The 18,400-nt window shown below is 57.9% G+C and overlaps 2 protein-coding genes across 6 annotated transcripts in view; both read left to right on the top strand.

Annotated features, from left to right (window-relative positions):
• KIF17 (kinesin family member 17) overlaps positions 1-8,054 on the top strand; it is a 40,767-nt gene extending 32,713 nt beyond the window's left edge. For 3 of the 5 annotated variants that reach the window (XM_028512389.2, XM_036025430.1, XM_036025433.1), the window contains 4 exons: positions 2,787-3,045; positions 4,196-4,266; positions 6,027-6,147; positions 7,302-8,054. In XM_028512389.2, the coding sequence (XP_028368190.1) occupies positions 2,787-3,045; positions 4,196-4,266; positions 6,027-6,147; positions 7,302-7,480 (630 nt within the window). In that variant the 3' untranslated portion in view covers positions 7,481-8,054. The remainder of the gene's footprint in view (positions 1-2,786; positions 3,046-4,195; positions 4,267-6,026; positions 6,148-7,301) is intronic. The other 2 variants (XM_036025429.1, XM_036025432.1) reach the window with 1 other exon arrangement.
• A 1,899-nt stretch (positions 8,055-9,953) lies between these two features.
• DDOST (dolichyl-diphosphooligosaccharide--protein glycosyltransferase non-catalytic subunit) lies at positions 9,954-18,364 on the top strand. Its single transcript, XM_028513560.2, has 11 exons — positions 9,954-10,242; positions 10,417-10,527; positions 14,448-14,534; positions 15,307-15,410; positions 15,548-15,642; positions 15,922-16,015; positions 16,305-16,453; positions 16,791-16,938; positions 17,513-17,633; positions 17,746-17,852; positions 17,940-18,364. Exons 1-11 carry the CDS (start codon positions 10,065-10,067, stop codon positions 18,087-18,089), a joined length of 1,344 nt encoding a protein of 447 aa, XP_028369361.1. The 5' UTR covers positions 9,954-10,064; the 3' UTR covers positions 18,090-18,364.
• Positions 18,365-18,400: the final 36 nt, after the last annotated feature.

The raw sequence follows: 18,400 nt of genomic DNA, 5'->3' as shown, positions 1-18,400 counted from the left end.
GCACAGTGGATGCACCGTGAAACCAGCACCTGGGTGATGGAACTGAGCATTTAACAGAGCCCCAGAAGTTCTGGGGGGGCTCTTTATATGGGGGGACAGGGGAGTGGTCAGGGAGGCAGTGACTTCTCAGGGGGGACCTGAATGATGAGAGAGAGAGCAAGCAGGACAAAGGAAGTGCATTTGGGCCCAGACGGGGGCCAGGCTGGGAACGGGGCGCATGATCCCTGGAACAAAGGCGGCAGCCGGCCAAGCGCAGGGAGTGAGGCAGGAACAGAGAGTGCGGTCCAGCCTCCCGGGCAGTCACTGTCACCTCTTTGGGGCGCCCTCTGCCAGCCCGGGCCTCATGCTGTTCCCCTTGGCCACCGCTGGCTTTCCCCCACTTGTCCCCACGCAACCCTGGCAGCCAGAGGATCATGCCGAAGCCTGAACATGAGGCTCTTTCCCTCTTTACACCTCTTTAGTTTTACATTTTCTTGGCTATTTTCGTAGTATCCCTTATTATGTTTTTCAGTCAAATCCTTTCTTCCTTGGATATCTCATAATTTGGTTTATACTTTTACGTTTTTTTAAGAAATTCTGTCCTGAGTTCAGTTAGTGTCCCATTTCCCACCATCTTCAAAGTCACCCACACATTCAAGGCCGTCAGTAGCAAAGTCCCAGCTGGCTTCTTCGCAGAAATGGATAAAGCGATCCTCAAGTTCAATGGGAAATTCCAGGGGCTCAAACTAGACAAAACCATCTCGAAAAGAGCAAAGCTGAAGAACTCACACGTCCCCACTTCAAGACTCACCACAGAGTGGGAGCAGTCACGGCGGTGGCACCGGCGTACAGACAGATAGACACGCAGACCGATGGAGTGGAAGTGAAAATCCAGAATAAAAAGATAAATAGTCCAACTTAAAATCGGGCAGAGTTCCTGAGCAGGTTTCTCCAAGGAAGATACACAAATGGCCGGGGACTGTATGAAACCATGCTCAGCATCACCATTTAGAATGGAAAACCCAATGATACAGCGTCTCACGCCCCCTGGGCCGCTGTAACAGACACAGTCAGAGGAGGACACACGCTGAGGGGACGTGGAGAAGCAGCCCCCCAGAGGGGCGCTGCTGGTGGGAACGAGACCTGGTGCGGTCGCTGTGGGAACCCGTGCGGCAGGCCCTCCGTGGGCTGAACGTGATGTGTCCGCACGACCCAGCGGTTGCACTCCAGAGAAGTGGAAATGCGCCCACACGAACACCAACGTTCACAGCAGCGCTATTCATCACAGCCTGAAGTGGAAATGGCCATGGATGTAAAAATGGGGCATAGTCGCCCCAGGGGCGTTATTTGGCAGTAAAAAGAACGAACTGCTGACACACACAGTGTAGCACGAGTGGGCCTGGGCAACACCGTGTTCAGTGGAAGAAGCCAGGCACGAAGGCCACAAAGTGTCCGATTCCACTGATGTGAAGTGTCCGGATCCACAGACGGAGAGTGGGTTGGTGGTTCCTAGGGCCGGGGTCGGGGAGAAACGGGGAATGATGAATGAGTATGGGGTCTCTTTGGGGTGGTGGAATGTTCTAGAATGGGGATAGTGGTTGCACGTGTCTGAATATTCTAAAATCCACCGAACTGCACACTCTAGGTGAGTGTAAGACGTGTGAATTACATCTCAGTGAAGCTGTTGTAAAAATCCCTGAAAATGATCCAGGTGCACAAACATGTGTAAAGATCATTACCGTGAACACCGTGTGTCTACTCCCCAGCTTGAGAAACGGAGCCTTACTCCCCGAGTTGAAGCCCTCGTGACCTGCCCCTCCCTGTGTCCTACCTGGTGGCCTCTGTTCTCTGTTGCTTACATGCGACTTTTTTATCCTCATCTGAGGACAGGCTTATTGATTTTTAGACAGGGGAAGGGAGGGAGGGAGAGAGGGAGAGAAACATTGATTGGCTGCCTCCTATATGTACCCTGCTGGGATGGAACCCTCAACCCAGGCATGTGCCCTGACTGGGAATTGAACCCATGACTCTCTGGTTTATGGGACAATGCCCCAACCCACTGAGCCACACTGGCCAGGGCAAGTTACATGTGAGTTTCATCCCCATAAATTTAAAACCTCCTTCTTTACCTGGTGTGTGAGGAAGGAGGTTGTGCACCAGTGAGTCTTATGGTTGTGGTTGGAGTTTCGAGTCACTTGTGCTTGGGAGGGAGTGGAGGGCCGGTGTGGCAGGCCGGGGCAGGAGGTCACAATGACCCAGAGACTATGGACAGGTCGAGGTGGGTCTGACTCTGGTCCAATGGCGGTCACATCGCGGCCCCGGGAAGACAGGGATGGCTGAGTCTGACAGTTTTTGCCTGCTGCTCCCCGTAGCAAGAGAACGTGTACAATTCTGAGATCCGTGAGCACCACGGTGACTGTCGCGATGTGCGGAGCTTGCCGACAGGCTCCTGAATAAAACGTATGAGTGTGGGGGGTAGTGACCGAGGGCCGGCAGCGGGGGTTGACGATGAACTTCTTTTCCTGATGTCTGCAAGGCCGGGGACACAGCAGGTGCTCGTTTAAGTGCTGGGTGGCGAGGGGGGCGAGTGAGGGGGTGGGTGGAAGGATGGTGTGCTGCGGGAGGTGGACGGACAGATGGAAGGATGGTGGGGAGATGGGGAGATGAGAATGGATGGAGCAGTGGATCGGCGAGCAGATGGTGAACAGCCGGCTGGACGGGCAGTTAGTGGGAGGGAGGGCAGGCGGATGGATGGAGAACTGTCTCAGTGTGTTTCCCGCTCACGGCTTGTCACGCCGTGTCTGCAGCTTCGGGCGGCGGAGGTGGAGATCAAAGACCTGCAGTCGGAGTTCGAGCTGGAGAAGATCGATTACTTGGCCACCATCCGCCGGCAGGAGCGCGACTTCCTGCTGTTCCAGCAGCTCCTGGAGCAGGTGCAGCCGCTGATCCGCCGGGACTGCAACTACAGCAATCTGGAGAAGATTAGGCGCGAGGCCTGCTGGGACGAGGACAGCGGCTTCTGGAAGCTCCCCGAGCCCGTGCTCGTGAAAACCAGCCTCCCAGTAGGTCAGGAGCCCGGCTGGGCCCTTGGCCCTCCCCCACCTCCTTCCCACTCGGCCACTCTGCAGACCGACCGGGAGCCGTGGGCCTCGCCCTGCTGGCTGCGGGGGAAGGGGACACGTGACCCCGAGGTTCCCAAACACGGGCACCTGAGAGAGCGGCGTGTTCTGAGTCAGACAGACGTGGGCTGGAATTGTGGCTCCACCACTCCCTCTGTGACCTCCTGGGGACTCAGTGTCCTCTCTGTGAAATGGGCATTAATGACAGCACCTTCTTTAAAGATTGCTGGGTGGCTTAAAGTGGTTAATGCCATTAAGGGTGTTAATACACGTAAACCCCTCAGAGCTGGGCGTGCCATGTCTCACGTGCCTGGAACGTTTAATCACCATCACAACCATCTCTGTCATTTCCCCCGTAACCGTCCCCTGAAGGGTGGGACCGTCACACCTGTTTTACCTGCGAGGAAATGGAATCGCAGGCATGTGAGTGCCTCACCCCCAGGCACCATCCCCAGAGAGGTGCTGGGCCGGGGATGGAAACGAGCCGGTCGGTTTCAGGCCTGGTTGAACTTCTGCTTTTGCCACCGATCTCCTGTGGGATCTTGTGACGGTCACTGTGCCTCTCTGGGCCTTGGTCCTCTGATCTTCCCAAGGAAAGGGTTGGACAAAGGGATCTTGAAGGCCCCTCTACCTCCACTGAGTCTCAGAGTGAGGTCAGACTCACAGTGGCTGTTTCTGCAGCCACCTCGAGGGCTCTGCCCATTTGGAGGGCAGAGGGCAGCTATGTGCCCCCCCCCCCGCCAGGGCCCCCACCCGTTCTCCCCCTGGTCAGCGTGTTTGTCCAGGTCCCGCGTCTCTGATGTTTTGGCCCCTGCCACCATCACTGCTGAGACTCCCAGCGGTGGCAGCCTTCCTCCTGCCCCCGCCCACCTGCTGCCCTGCCCCAAGCAGGGGAACGGCTTCTTGGGCGTCTGAGCCCTCCCGTTGTGTCCCCCAAAGCCGTCCCTTTGCTCGGGCGGGGAAGTGTCCCCGCTTTGGCTCCAAGCCTGAGCCAGGCCTGACCCCCACCCCGTCTGGGGCGAGCGCTGCGGCCCACCTTGTCCCTCCGGCCCTTGAACCGAGCAGCAGTGACTTCAGTTTTTGTTGTCTCCTAACAGTTTCAACAGGCCCACCCAACAAACCGGTCCGCAAAACCTCTGCAGCAGACAACAGCGGCGAGCCCGGCTCGGTGAGGCCTCTGGGACCTGGACAGGTGCAGGGTGGGGGGATGGGGCCGGGCCCCAGGGGAGCTGGAATAAAGCAAGAGGCCGAGCCTGGGTCCTTTCTGTATAACTCTGTGGGCACCGAGGCCCTCAGCTGCCTCCGGCCTTTCATTCAAAGCCCCTTGTGGACAAAGGCCAGAGCGGAAGTAGATGGGTCAGGTCAGCCGGCGAAAGACAGAAGCTTCGGCTTTAATCCCGGAGGCCCAGCAGTACACGTGGTTCCCTGGGCCCGGCCGGCATCCCTGCCCCAAAAGGGCCCCTCAAGGGTCCATACACAGTAATTGGGGTTCTGACGTCACTTTCATACCCCCACATTTTGTGTTACGACAGGAATGCATGTCCTTACGGCAGAGGTCAGCAGCCTTTGCTGTGAAGGACCAGGCAGTAACATTTCAACCCTTGTGGGCCGCAGGTCCCTGTCACAACCGCTCCACTCTGCCACTGGAGCGCCAAAGAGCCCCCCGTGATATGTAAATGAGTGGGCGTGGCTGGGTCCCAGTAAAACTGTAGGGGAGCAGTCTGTGGGGCAGGTCTGGCCCAGGGACAGTAGTTTGCTGACCCCCGCCTGCAACCATTAGAGATATTTCGGAAACCCACTCGGAACACGCCTTTGCTGGCAAGGCCATGCACAGGTTAACGGATTCCAGCCCAGTGTCTCTGGTGGGGCTCAGGGTGGCTGCAGGGAATGTCTCAGGCTGGTCTAAAGCTTGGATTGGCTGCTTTTGATAGCTTAACTTAGTATAAAAAAAAAAAAAGGGGAAAGTTGTTCCTGAAAAAACCATTTTTAACCTGGGACCACATTTCCCAGTGATAGTTACCCAAAGCAAACAATCATAAGCAAAGTAGGGAATTTACACCAGTTTCAGGCATGGCTGGATCTAGGGGCTCACACAGTCAGGGTTCTGCTTCCCCTAATATCTAGCTCCGGACTCAGGCAGGCTTTCTCCACGTGAGAGAGGCAGGAAAGATGGCTGCCGGCAATTAGTGATCCAACAGGAAGGGTCTTAGAGCATCCTCAACCGCTTGTGGGAAGCGGTTCTGACCTGTTCTGTCCGGGTCATGGGCCTCTTCTCGGACCAATGACTATGTCCAGGAGATGTAGCTCTGTGACTGGTCCAGGCTGGGTCACGTGTCCGGCAGTGTGGCTAGGGAGTGGGCAGGCAGGTGGGGGGTGGTATTGGGGCACTGTAAGTGATCACCCTGCCAGGACAGTGTCAAGTGGGAAAAGGACAGTTCCCTGAAGGAAGGAATTCGAGGTGAAGAAAGCCAGTCAGAGATAGTGGTGCAAAAGAATAGTTCTTGGCAGTAAAAACCGAGACCCCAGTTCCAATGATCATACCCATGCCCACAAGCTGAGAACAGTGTCACCTATCCTGTGAATATGTCCGGGTGGGTTTGGGCGTGTCGAGTTGTCCTTGCCCCTAGTGGAGCTGGAAGCATGCCCTGGTTTGAGTTTTGCAGGACGGAAAGAGGCACTTCTCAGTCTCAGGGAAGGGGCATGGGCCGTGCAGACTTGGTTGGAGACAGGGACCGCCCTGCCCTGATCTGCCCGAGCCCACCTGGGGGTCCAGGCCTGTGGCAGGGCACAGCAGAGCAGGCGGTGAGGCTCAGGGAAGCCCCCTCCTACCAGGAACGCAGAGGCTGCTGAGCCCTGGCTGCGGGGGGCGGGTGGCACATACGAATTGCACAAATAAGGGCCCTTACCCCGGAGGACTTGGAATCTCAGCAGGAAGAAGACCGCTACAAGGTGATGCTCAGTCGGAGCGACAGTGAAAACATTGCCAGTAACTACTTCCGGCCCAAGCGGGCCAGCCAGATCCTCAGCACGGACCCCATGAAGAGCCTCAGTGAGTGCCCTGCCCTCCTCTTGCCCTCTTCTGCCTCCCCGAGAACTGTCCAGGCCCACTGCCTGCTGGGAGGGGGGTGATGAGGTGGGTTTGGGGTCAGACAGCCTGGGTTAGAAAGCCCGTTCTCTCTCCCACGAAGAGCCTCCGTTTCCTCAGCTATTACATGAGGGGGATGCATCTGCCTCTCAGGGTCAGGTGAACCGAAATGGGAAAACGGCCCAGCCCGGAGCCTGGCACATAGTAGCTGCTCAACACACAGGCTCCCCTCTGCTCTATCCCCTTGTCTCCTGGGGGAGACGTACTGTTTGATTCATCCACTGCCCCCACACACGCCAGGCCCCAGCGCCCTGCTCAGGGCCCTGCCGCGGGGGTGCACGGCTTCCGGCCAGGATCGTCGTGGCTTTCCCCTGCGGAGCCAACAAGGGGCAGACAGGGCCACAGAGCAAAACACTGTCAAAAGCAAGAACTGAAAATCACTTCGTTCTTCTGTCTTTAAAACGGAAAGACCACAGAGCTTCCAGCGAAACATGGGCGAAAAGTGCATCTCAGTTCTACCCTGAGGCTATCGAAGAGACGGAGTGGGTGGAGTTGAGGGATAAGGAGGGAAAAGTCGGACAGGAAGTAAACTAACAGCAGCTGAGAACCTGGCCTTGTGCCCACGCCGCAGACGAGGGGACCGAGCCTCGGAGACCTCAGCCAGGCGTCTCTGACGGGGCTCAGGGGGGCCCTAAGGAATGTCTCGGGCTGGTCCAAAGCTCTGACCAGCTGCTTTTGATAGCTTGACTTTGTAGAAAGGGAAAACTTGTTCCTGAAAAAAAAATATTCTTAACCTGGACCACCGAGGGGTTACATTAGTCAGAATGCTTAGATGCAAGTGAGGCTGTACTTCTAGGAAGTGGTGGGCCTGGGCTTTGAGCCCCGGCTTGTCTGGCTTGAGATCCCAGGCTGCACCCCGCCCAGACCCTTTGGACGCAGCATAGTGCTGGGCCTGAGGCCTCACCCAGAGAGGAGGCTTAGAGCTTGAGGTCCTGGCTGCTGTACGACCAAGGCCTCTGGCTGGGTGGGGGCTGGGCCCGGCTCTCCACCTACAGGCAGCGCCAGCTCTCCATACCCTGCACTCCGGTTACCAGGGCCCTCTGGCCTCTTCTCCACAGCACGTCACAGCTCGCCGCCGGGCCTCAGCTCCCCGCTCAACAACAGCTCTGCCATCCCACCCGCCCAGGCCCCCGAAATGCCCCAGCCCCGGCCCTTCCGCCTGGAGTCCCTCGACATCCCCTTCACCAAAGCCAAGCGTAAGAAAAGCAAGAGCAGCTTTGGCAGTGAGCCCCTGTGAGCACGGCTGGCTGCTTGCTGCCCTGGGTCCGGGCTTCTGTAAGACTGCCAGGCCCTGCAGGGCAGCCCCAGCGGGGCCTCCTCCCACCTGCCCGCAGCGACCAGGGCACTGGAGGGGGCTCTTGTCCTGGGAAGACAACTTCCTTTCCCTGTTCCCCGAGAGCCCACTTCTGCCTGGGGCGGGAGCCCCTTGGAGGCTGGACCGTCCTCAGAAAGGCCCACTCCAGCCCTCAATGCCACATCAGTATTTCCGTCTGCTCACCTGCCGGAGCCTGCCGTTCGCGCCCACCTGTGCTGCTTGGCGCCTCGGTGGGCCCGGGAGTCTCAGCTCTGCCTCGAGGCCCGAGCCAGCAGCCCCGACAGAGTGGGCAGCGACTTCCAAGTGGATCCAGCTTGACTTGCCGGTGACTGAAACTGGTGCCTCCGTCCACGTGGCCCACTTCCTGGGGGCTGCCGTGCAGGACGGGTGCCCGGGGCCTGAAGCAGCCGCTCCCCAGCTGCCCACTCCTGGCTGGTCTGTGGCTCAAGGAGGCCACTTCACCTTCAGCTGCCCCAATAAACTGTCTTTTACCTACCAGCTCCCCTTCCCTGATTCTCCGACAGTGTCACTGGGGCCCCTCCCTGCCTGGCCTCCAAAGGGAAGCTCTTTCTGGAATAAGGTTCTTAAGTATCTGAGGCCTTTGAGACAAACAGGCTCCGAACGTTCTGCTGCTCCCTGCAGCTGTGCGTACAAGTGCCTTTTCCTGGGGAGAGCATCTGAGCTGTCATTAGATTCTCAGAGGACCCGTGACCCAGGGAAGCAGAGCCTTTGCTACGGAAAACAGGTCATGTCTTGCTGAGGCCCCGAGAAGGCCCAGGTTCTGTCAGCCCTCTGGGGCTGTGCCGGAACTGGGTGTCCTCACATGGCCGAAATGAACCCTCACATGGCCACCCCAACAACCTAGGATGCACCCTTCCCCTTGCCCCTGGTAGCCCAGACCAGCCCCGTGGGAGGGGCTCACACGCTGAGGGAAGAGGTTTGGCCTTGGGTGCTAAGTCTCATTTCACTCTAAGCCTCATCTGTGAAACGGGGTAACACCCACCCCACAGAGTTCATGTGAGGTTAAAATGAGTTAGTGTCTAAAGTTCAGGGGCATAGCAGGTGCTCTGTGTCAGCCCATCATTCCTTCTCCTCTGTATTTAATTACTGTAGTATATGCAACAAGCCTGGGCCGAGGGGCTCACATCCTGGAGAATCTGGGGCAGCGTGGCGGGTGCTTAGGTAATTACGGAGATGAGCCTAACCCGAGGCAGGCTGCAGTCCGTGCAGTTTGAGTACGAGGAAGCGGGGTCGGGCTTCAGGGGAAACAAAACACCCTTGGTGAAGGGAGCAGCATGGTGCGGGGTGGGGCTCCCATAAGGGATGGAGAGAATGTCCCGGGAAGTGCAAGACAGGAGTATGGTGAGGGGGCTCCCGGTAGAGGGAGCTACATGAGCAAATGACAGGAGGTGGGGAAGCTGAGGACGTGCTGAAGCTGGAGGAGCCCTATTCCAGGTGAGTCCTGAGCAGGGACTAAGAGGAGAATGAGGCTGCAGAGATGAGTGTAGGGGAGGACCTGACAGGGAAAGCGTTTGGGTGTCCCTGAACTGCTGCAGACTCCTAAGCAACAGTTTGGCAGCCTCGGGTCTGCATTAGAGGGCAAGTTGTAGTTTCTTGTGGTGGCTTTAACTTAAGACTGTGATGCGACTGAGGCAGGTCTGAGGTGAGCCCCGACCCTGGATCAATTTAGAAGGGGTGGGAGCCTGCATTACTGAGTGGTTGCTCGGCCTAGCCCTGCACTAGCGCTTTAAAACCTGTTCCGGTCTGCCTCAGAGCCCAGGGCTGTTCCAAACGCACACGGATGAGTAGGAGAGCTGCTTCTGGCTATTTTTATTTTCAGCCTAGGACAGTGGCCTGGAAAGAAGTAAAACCCGTGGGTAAAAGGGCTAGTGGCAGGCGGAGCTTGGGAATGAACCCAGTTAGAGCTCTCTAATCGCTAGGCTAGTCCACGGCCTTTTCACCAGGTAGGACAGCATAGGCTCGTGCCAAGGCCCCTGGGCCGGGAAGCCGCAGGAGATAAAATGCCCCTGATCTTATTTTTCCAGCCCCTTCCTCTCTGGAGGTGGTGGACATGGGGCCTGCTTCCTAGTCCCGAGTTTGTCCTTGACCACTGAGGACCGAAGAGCTGATGCCAGGCAGCCACGGCCACTCCAGCTCCCGACTGGGACGCAATAGTACAGCCAAGCGCGGCGCAACCGCACCGATGGAGATCTCTGTTGATTGGCCGCGCCTGCAGAGCTGTCTCTCTAGGATTGAGCCGTTTCCCCTGGGGGGGCGGAGCCGCGCCTCACTTCAGCCAATACAATTTAGAGGCTCTGCCTGCTACAGAGGCACTTCCGGTAGTGCCCCTGGGTTCTACTGTCCGAGCGGGGGCAACCGGCGCCCCGCACCGGCGTACCCAGATCACTTCCGGGTGGAACTCCACAACCCTGAGCAGCAATTGGGCAACCTTACACGGGGTACTTCCGGTGCCCAGGTGCTTGGGCTCTTTTGCAGGAGTAGAAAGATGAAGCCTGGTGTCACGACCCGTGCTCGGTCCGTTTTGTGGCTGCAGCTGCTGCTGCCGCAACTGCTGCTGCTGCACTCGCTTCTCCCGGTCGACGCCAGCGGTCCCCGCACTTTAGTGCTGCTGGACAACCTCAACCTGCGGGAGACGCATTCGCTTTTTTTTCGGAGTCTGAAGGGTGAGTCAGGAGTCCGAGGGGGCGGCAGATGAGAGTCCGGGGTTTGAAAGGTCCACGAGCGGGCTGCCCAGGTCTGGCCTGTCTCTTGGGGGTGACGGGAGGTGGTCGTGATCTCTGCAACGGCGTTTTCCCTTTGCGTCCCGTCTGCCTCAGTTCCGTTTTCTCCTTGTCCAGATCGGGGCTTTGAACTCACATTCAAGACCGCGGATGACCCCAGCCTGTCCCTTATTAAGTACGGGGAGTTTCTCTATGACAATCTCATCATCTTCTCCCCCTCGGTAGAAGGTAAGGTCTGCGCGTCTTCCCCAGAACGGGGATTGGAGGTTCGGGACTGATCTGTCACTTTCTTCTGGACCCTGGGGATGTTCTGGGTCATGGGATGGCTGCAGCTGCTGCCAGTGACAGGAACCTGGGCTCAGCAAGGCACATCTCCTTCCTAAAAGACACAGCTGAGGATAGTAGGGTCAAGTGTTGCCACAGACCACAGAGCCTGGGGCCCTGCTAATCTGAGAAGAGAATTTTTCTGTAAAGTAACTGATAGGAAAGATGGAGAACTCCTAGGTGGGCTGGCCTGTGTGGAAAGAGGAAGTGGCATGCTGTTAATACAGTGTGTTGTAAAGAGGTGTGTAGCCGTTGACCTTAAGAATGCAGGTGGAGCCCTGGCTGCTGTGGCTCAGTGGATTGAGCACCAGCCTGAGGACAGAAAGGTTGGTGGTTCAATTCCCAAGTCAGGGCACATCCCTGGACTGTGGGCCAGGTCTCCAGTCGGGGGCATGCTAGAGGCAACCAATCACTGTTTCTCTCTCTCTTTCTCCCTCCTTTTCCTTCTCTCTAAAAATAAATAAGTGGAGTTAAAAAAAGAGAATTCAGGTGGATTCCTAGTTCGCAAACTGAAAACAACCTTGGTGACGATGTAGCCTGCCCCCTGTTTGAGGCTGCATGGATCCATCTGGAATCCACCGGAGGACTGGGGAATTGTTGAACAGAATGAATATCTCTACTAGATTATCCAACTCCCTGTGACAGAGAGCTTAGTATCTCATGAGGCGGTACACTCCGCCACTGGACAACTCTGTTACGAAGTTCGTGTGTTAAAGTGGAGTTTGTCTCCTATTTCCTACTTTGTCTGGGGAGAGGGGGAGGAGACGGGGGTTCCTGTTACTCCGCACGGCCTTGGAGAGTAAGTCTCGTGCTCACTGTGCTTACAGGCAGAGCCTTCACGTAATCGTAGCCTGTTCAGCTGTTTCTTCTCCAGACTAAGTACCCCCAGCTCCTTGGGCCATTTCTCTCTGCTGTGCTTCTTGGCGAGTGTCCTAGTCCTTCTCCTCTTTAGTGGCCTCAGCTTATCTTTTTCTCAGAGGACTCGGGTTGTCCCTGTCGAGGTAAGACAGGACTGCTGTCCCTGCTGTCAGCCGATGAAGCTTAGGCCGTCTTGCACACCAGGGGCAGCTGCTGTATTTTCTGTAGTTCGTGTGCAGTCGGGCTCAGCCAGGTCCCTGAAGTATTTTCCAGGGACTCCCATCACTTACGATGTTACCCCCAGGTCCCCCCCCCCCCAAAATGTGCCTGTGGAATTGGCTTTTGGAAGCAAGTGTAGTGGAAGAGACCCCAGGTTGTATAAGTTAAAGTCATCAAGTTGCTGGGCAGGTGAAAGGAGCCTTCCACAGGTTAACTGACGTTTGCCAAATTCCTGCTGCTGGGACTCTGAAACAGGTTCTGAGTGGTGACAGCGAGCCCGTGCTGGGGTTCCTCCAGTCTGCCTGTGACGAGATAAGGACAGGGTCTCGGAATGAGTTGCCAGACCCTGAGCAGACAAACCCTCCGAGTCGTGCTAGGGGGTGGAAGGTGGGGAGCGTCACTGAGAAGGAGGGGAGGAGGATGAGAAGACAGGTGGGGGGCACCTGTCAGAGAGCCTGAGACCACAGTGCTTTCCACAGATGTTCTCTGACTTTCTGTGCCGACGTCATGATTTGTGGCCTGTTGCACATCGCCTGGGCTAGGAGTTAGTGTTCCTCTTCAAGTTGACCTGCTTTTTAAAAACTAAAGCAACACTGAAAAGGAAGGCAGTAACGACCCCAGCCTCACCACGGGAAGGGGAAGGCAGCGTCGTCCCTTGCTCGCGGCGGGAGGCGGCTGTAAGTAGAGCCAGCACAGCACCCAGTTTCGGCCAGACTCTGGCCCTGCGGGAGGCTTGGAGCCCAGCTTCCTCTTACGAGAGGAGATCAGCCAGAGCGAGGGGAGTGTCCAGGCAAGTATCACACTGAGACTTTCTCTCTGATGACGGAGGAGCTCTCTCTCTCTGAGATTCAGCGTTACTTAAAGCCCTGCCCCACGTCACATCGTGACCTCATCTGCCCCTGGCGGAGTGGGTCGCACACTTGGGAGATGCTGCCACAGTTCCTTCATGTGCTCCTAGGGAGAAGGCCTGTCTCTGCTGGAGGGGGTCATGGGCAGGGTCAGGGACTGGGCCCCACTCCAAGGGCCCTTCTGTGGTGCAGGGACCCCTGGGAGCCCGCACAGGAGTGAGAACACCAGCCGGCTTCCTTCACTGGGGCCAGTGGGTTTCGTGGCCTCTGTGGGATCAAGAAGCTCCCAAGTTGTACTCAGTAAAGTAATGGCTCCCGACGCAGGATCCATAGCACGTCCTTTCCACCTGGAAACTCTGGAGCCCCTTTTATAGGCGGGGAATGGGCCTGGGAAGGTGATGGGATTGCATAGGTTTAAGCTCAGGTGTCTTCATTTCAACAGTGGCACTCTTGATTTTTTTTAAAAAAGATTTTACTAACTTTCAGAGGGCAAGGAGGGAGAAAGAGAAACATCAGTGTGTGGTTGCCTCTTGTGTGCCCCTCACTGGGGACCTGGCCCACAACCCAGGCATGTGCTCTGCCTGGGAATCGAACCGGTGACCACTTGGTTCACAGGCCATCACTCAGTCCACTGAGCCACAGCAGTCAGGGCATACTCTTGACATTTGGGGCTATATAATTGTTGGTTGTGCCGTCCTGTGTACTGTGGGATGCTCAGCAGCATCCTGGGCCTCTCCCCCACGAGATGGCAGTAGTTGCATCCCTTGTGACAGCCAGCAGTGTCTTCAGACATTGTGCCTAAGGGACCACCGTGCTATACCAAGAAGCTGATTTTGACTTGCCTAAGACTCTGCCTAGCCTCTGTAGGAGAGGGGACAGACGGCTTTGTAGATGTGGGGTGAGGGGCTGGGTCCCCAAGCATAGATGCTTTCGTTTGTTTTGTGAAAATTACCTCAGAAGAGAGGGCCATTCTCACATTCAGATTTTTACAGCTAGTTTTGGGTGCTTATGGTAGTCACCTGACCAAATTGACCAAAAGGGGGTATGATCTCACAATTACCAGTGTTGGAAATTTTGGTGATCACTGAAAAAAATCAGTAGAGCCCTGACCAGCATGGCTCAGTGGGTTCCGTGGGGTGAAGGGTCGCTGGTTCGATTCCCAGTCAGGGCACACGTCTGGGTTGCGGGCCAGGGCCCCTGTTGGGGGCATGCAGCAGGCAACCCATCGGTGTTTCTCTTGCACCTCAGTTTCCCTCCCTCTCTTTCTCCCTCCCTCCCCCTCTCTAAAAATAAATAAATAAAGTCTTTAAAAACGAATGGCATGAGAAGTGGTTCTGTTACAGCGACTGTGGATGTAAGTGTGTGGGATCGCAGGAAAACGCCCCACATGTGTCGGGCAGATGAGCCCGGTCTCGGTGACAGGCAGCGTCGGCCTCGATTCACAAGGGCTCTTCCCGGCGCCTTGGACGTGAGGCCGATGGGCTCCTGGGAACTGCCGGGCGAGCCTCCGAGTGGCTCGGAAGGGGCAGGCGGTGAGCTTGAGTGAAGCTGTTTTGAGATGCAAGTGGGAAAATGCAGCATTTCTAAACAAATACGCTATATGTGACTTGAAGTGTGTAAATAACTTGACAGCTGAAATCGGGCGTGTGACTATTTGGTTTATACTTCTCAAAGTTCGTGAATTCGAGCCATTATTTTTGGATCATCACCGTGGGAAACGGGAGGCTTGCCCTCTATCCGGGCGTGCACATCATAAACATTCCTCTCCTTTGGGCCGCCAGAGGGCGCTGTCCCGTCACCGACGGTGGCTGGTGGCCTGCCCGCCGCCCCGCTGCTGCCCAAGTGTGGGAGGAGCGGTGAGAGCAGCCTTCTGGGTCGCTGAGTCTGGGCCCCTTTCAGATTTTGGAGGCAACATCAACGTGGAGACCATCAGCACCTTTATTGACGGTGGAGGCAGTGTCCTGGTAGCTGCCAGCTCAGACATTGGTAAGTCTGAACCCAGAGGTACCCGTGCTTCTCGCCCCTCCTCCAGGAAGCGGCCACCTTGGCCATCACTGGGTGTGAGTGAGCCACTGCAGAGCCGTCCCGTCCCTCCCTCCCTCCTGTCCCCAGCGCCAATGAGATGCGGGTCCTTTTACGGGGTGGGAACCCTGTTTTTCTTTGGGGTTTTTTTACCCCTTTGTTTTATTTTTATTTGTTTTGGTGGCTTTTTCCTTAAAAGAAGGAGATAAGTAGGGGGAGGCTAGTCGGTGGAGCCCAAAGCATTGGGCAGATTTTCGTTTTCTTTCCTGTTGGAAAACATCAAAGATACTTAGCAGCAGGAAGAGAATGGGCCCCGTGTACTTGTCACCGAGCTCCAACCACGAGCAGCCCCTGGCCAACCTGGTTTCATCTTCTTCTTAACAAAACTGCATTGGGTGGGGTCCTTGGTGAGGTGGTAAGGAAGAGAGGGACCACCCAGGTTGAGTGCGCCGAGATGCCACTCTGCTCCGAAGGGTGTTCGCGCAGAACCCAGGCCCCTGAGCACTTGTGGCGGGAGAAGGCCGGTGCTGCTTGTCCAGCAGTTCCAGTTTAGAGCTGATGTCCTGTACCATGCGGTTGTCCAGTGGCCCAGCCGCGGCTGAGCCCGGCCTGGCGACGCTGCGGGGCTCTGGGGGGGACCGGGACAGGGAGTCGTGGGGGTGCCGGGACAAGTGACGTGGCTTGGCCCGGGGCCCGCCCACGAGGGCTCAGCCAGGCATCTCCTGGGCCCATGCAGGCGACCCTCTCCGAGAGCTGGGCAGTGAGTGTGGCATCGAGTTCGACGAGGAGAAAACGGCTGTCATTGACCATCACAACTATGACATCTCAGACCCCGGCCAGGTAACCAGGCCTGTCGCTGTCCAGGTTTCAGTCCCTCCTAGCAAAGCTCAGCCTGGAAGCCCGAGGCCATTGGGAGGGACCGCCGGACCGGGGGCACCTTGACCTGACCCCTGCCGCCCTTCCCTGCGCCCTTGCAGCACACGCTCATCGTGGCCGACACCGAGAACCTGCTCAAGGCCCTGACCATAGTTGGGAAGTCGTCTCTGAACCCCGTCCTGTTCCGGGGTGTTGGGTGAGTGAGCAGGGACAGGCCGGCGGAGGCCTGGGGGAGGAGGCGGTCACCCTGTTTGTCAGGGGACCAGCCAGATTGGTGGCTATGTGGGGACATTCCTCCCTGCAGAGGGTGTGGATGAGGTTAATTCATGACACAACGAGTCAGGCTTCATAGTTACAGCGAGAGGAGAGCTAAGTGTTCGGCTCTGAAGAAAGTAGTATTCGTTCTGGCAAAGAGGTGGCCCTTGGGGGCCCAGGTCCCGTGGGCTCAGTCGGGTGGTTCTCGTTCCTCCTGCAGGATGGTGGCTGACCCCGACAACCCCTTGGTGCTGGACATCCTGACGGGCTCCTCCACCTCATACTCCTTCTTCCCAGACAAGCCCATCACCCAGGTGAGCGGCCTTCGCAGCCTTGAGGCTCCAGCTCCTGGGCCCCTGGCAAAGCGCCTCTGTGTTTGAAGCTGAGAACTAAGCAGGAACAGACGCTTCGCCGGGGCTGCTGAGCTGGGACGGGAAGGGGTGGGGTGGGGTGTGGGTGCAGGGGGGTGTCTCGGGTTCCGGCCTCAGGCGGGGCCTAGGTTGTTCAGGTCTCGCCGGCTGCCCTTGTGCCCTGGTGCCCTGGAGGCCCGAGGCTTGTCCTTGGCCCCGGCTCTCTGGGACGATGGCCTCATGTTGTCCCCAGTACCCCCACGCCGTGGGGAAGAACACCCTCCTGATCGCCGGGCTCCAGGCCAGGAACAACGCCCGGGTCATCTTCAGCGGTTCCCTGGACTTCTTCAGCGACGCCTTCTTCAACTCAGCCGTGCAGAAGGCCGCGCCCGGCTCCCAGAGGTAGGGCCGGGGACTCGGGGCCCTGCGGCCGGGCGGTGGGTCTGTGCAGAAGGGAGGACTTGGGACGGAGGAAGAAGGCTTTTGGCTGAAAGTGTCAGAAGCTGAGATCTTCAGGTGCTTTAAAGTTATTTGAGGACTTGGTGTTGTGGCCACGTGGCTGGGGTTGGCACTGCAGACTTTTCCAGCAGTGGCTTCTCTGGAGACGCCTCGGAACTTGAGCACTCACTGAACCGGTGGCACCCAGAGCGACACCACCGCACGGCCTCTCATTTTCTGTGTTCCCGCCGGAAACAGGGTGGTTCGGGTGCTCCAGCCTCTCCCGTTTCCTCTCCTGCAGGTACTCCCAGACAGGCAACTACGAGCTCGCCGTGGCGCTCTCCCGATGGGTGTTCAAAGAGGAAGGTGTCCTCCGCGTGGGGCCCGTGTCGCACCATCGGGTGGGCGAGACAGCCCCGCCCAATGCCTACACTGTCACCGACCTCGTGGTAAGAGCTTGCGGGGCGGGCCCTAGCGCGAGAGCACTCGTGGAACACTCCTGGGTTGGGCCTCGGGGGCCTGGGTAAGGAGGAGTACGTGAGCCTCTGCGCTGGACAGCGTCAGGCTAGGCGCAGAGAAGCCCACGTCCTGATGCAGACCTTGTGGGCAGGCGTGGTTCTGCTGTGGGGGCGCAGAAGTGCGAGGGGCTCCGCTGACTCACTCTGCTGGGAGTGGGGGTCACAAAAGAAATGGCCTTGGAGTCGGGTTTGGGGGTGCATCTGTCAGGCAGAGACGTGGGGAAAGGCGAAGCGCAGTGGAGGTGGACGCCGGGTGCCCGAGAGTGCCCAGCGGGGTCCAGGGGCGGAGAGCGGTGTGGGTGCCAGTGTGGGTGCCGACTCCGCCGCCTGGGAGGAGGTGTGGCTGCGAGCCAGAGGGGCGAGCCTGCAGCGTGGGCCCTCAGTCGCCGCCCCGGCTCTCCCAAGTCCTGGGGGTGCCTGCCGGGTTCGTGAGCGAGGGTGCGGCGCAGCTCTGAGGGTGCCTGTGCCCCGGTGCCCCCCCCAGCTAACTGGCCTTCCGTCCCAGGAGTACAGCATCGTGATCGAGCAGCTCTCTGACGGCAAGTGGGTCCCCTTTGATGGGGACGACATTCAGCTGGAGTTTGTCCGCATCGACCCTTTCGTGAGGACCTTCCTCAAGAGGAAAGGTAAAAGCGCCTCCCGCAGGGGAGCTGCAGGAGGACGGTCCCACCTCTAGCTCGCTCTCAGAAGGCCACGGGAAACCCCTCCCGGTTGGTCACCTGTGTCCGTGTTCCCCAGGTGGCAAGTACAGTGTCCAGTTCAAGTTGCCGGACGTGTACGGTGTGTTCCAGTTCAAGGTGGACTACAACCGGCTGGGCTACACACACCTGTACTCTTCCACTCAGGTAAGCGGGGTCCCAGCCCGTCCCCAGCCGGCGTGTGCCGCGCCCGGGCTGCTGAGTGGCCGGCCTGTCCCTTCCGTCCCGCGGCAGGTGTCGGTGAGGCCGCTGCAGCACACGCAGTACGAGCGCTTCATCCCCTCGGCCTACCCCTACTACGCCAGCGCCTTCTCCATGATGGCCGGCCTCTTCGTCTTCAGCGTGGTCTTCTTGCACATGAAGGAGAAGGAGAAGTCCGACTGAGCTCCAGGGCCCGGCTCCCCCACTCCCCCAGCGTGGGCGGGGGGGGGGGGGGCGCTGTGGGGATGTTTTGTGCCCCTTTGTGGTGGTTTTTGTTGTTTTCTAAGCCGTGGGGCAGTGGCATAGCCTTTACCTCAGTGGGAGATGCGGCATCGGGTTCCAGGGGGTGGGGGCTCGGGGGTGTTTTTTATGTGACTTTTTCCCACCTACTGCTAAGTGGTGTTTTCGTATGTGCGGTCAAGATTGTTTCTAAAATAAAGAGAAATGTTGCCCTCGAACTCCGCCTGGCCCGGGTGTGCTTTGCTGACGGAGGG

Source organism: Phyllostomus discolor, chromosome 5 (genome assembly GCF_004126475.2).
Source record: "Phyllostomus discolor isolate MPI-MPIP mPhyDis1 chromosome 5, mPhyDis1.pri.v3, whole genome shotgun sequence".
NCBI classification, from domain to species: domain Eukaryota; kingdom Metazoa; phylum Chordata; class Mammalia; order Chiroptera; family Phyllostomidae; genus Phyllostomus; species Phyllostomus discolor.
The sequence above is the reverse complement of the archived record's forward strand: the minus strand, read 5'-3'. Positions and strand labels throughout refer to the sequence as shown.

Excerpts from the sequence above, each read along its gene's own strand:
- DDOST (XM_028513560.2), top strand. The coding sequence starts at position 10,065 with ATGAAGCCTGGTGTCACGACCCGTGCTCGGTCCGTTTTGTGGCTGCAG. Across the intron at positions 15,643-15,921 it reads GTCCTGTTCCGGGGTGTTGG|GATGGTGGCTGACCCCGACA; the intron begins GTGAGTGAGCAG and ends TTCCTCCTGCAG. Across the intron at positions 16,016-16,304 it reads CAGACAAGCCCATCACCCAG|TACCCCCACGCCGTGGGGAA; the intron begins GTGAGCGGCCTT and ends TGTTGTCCCCAG.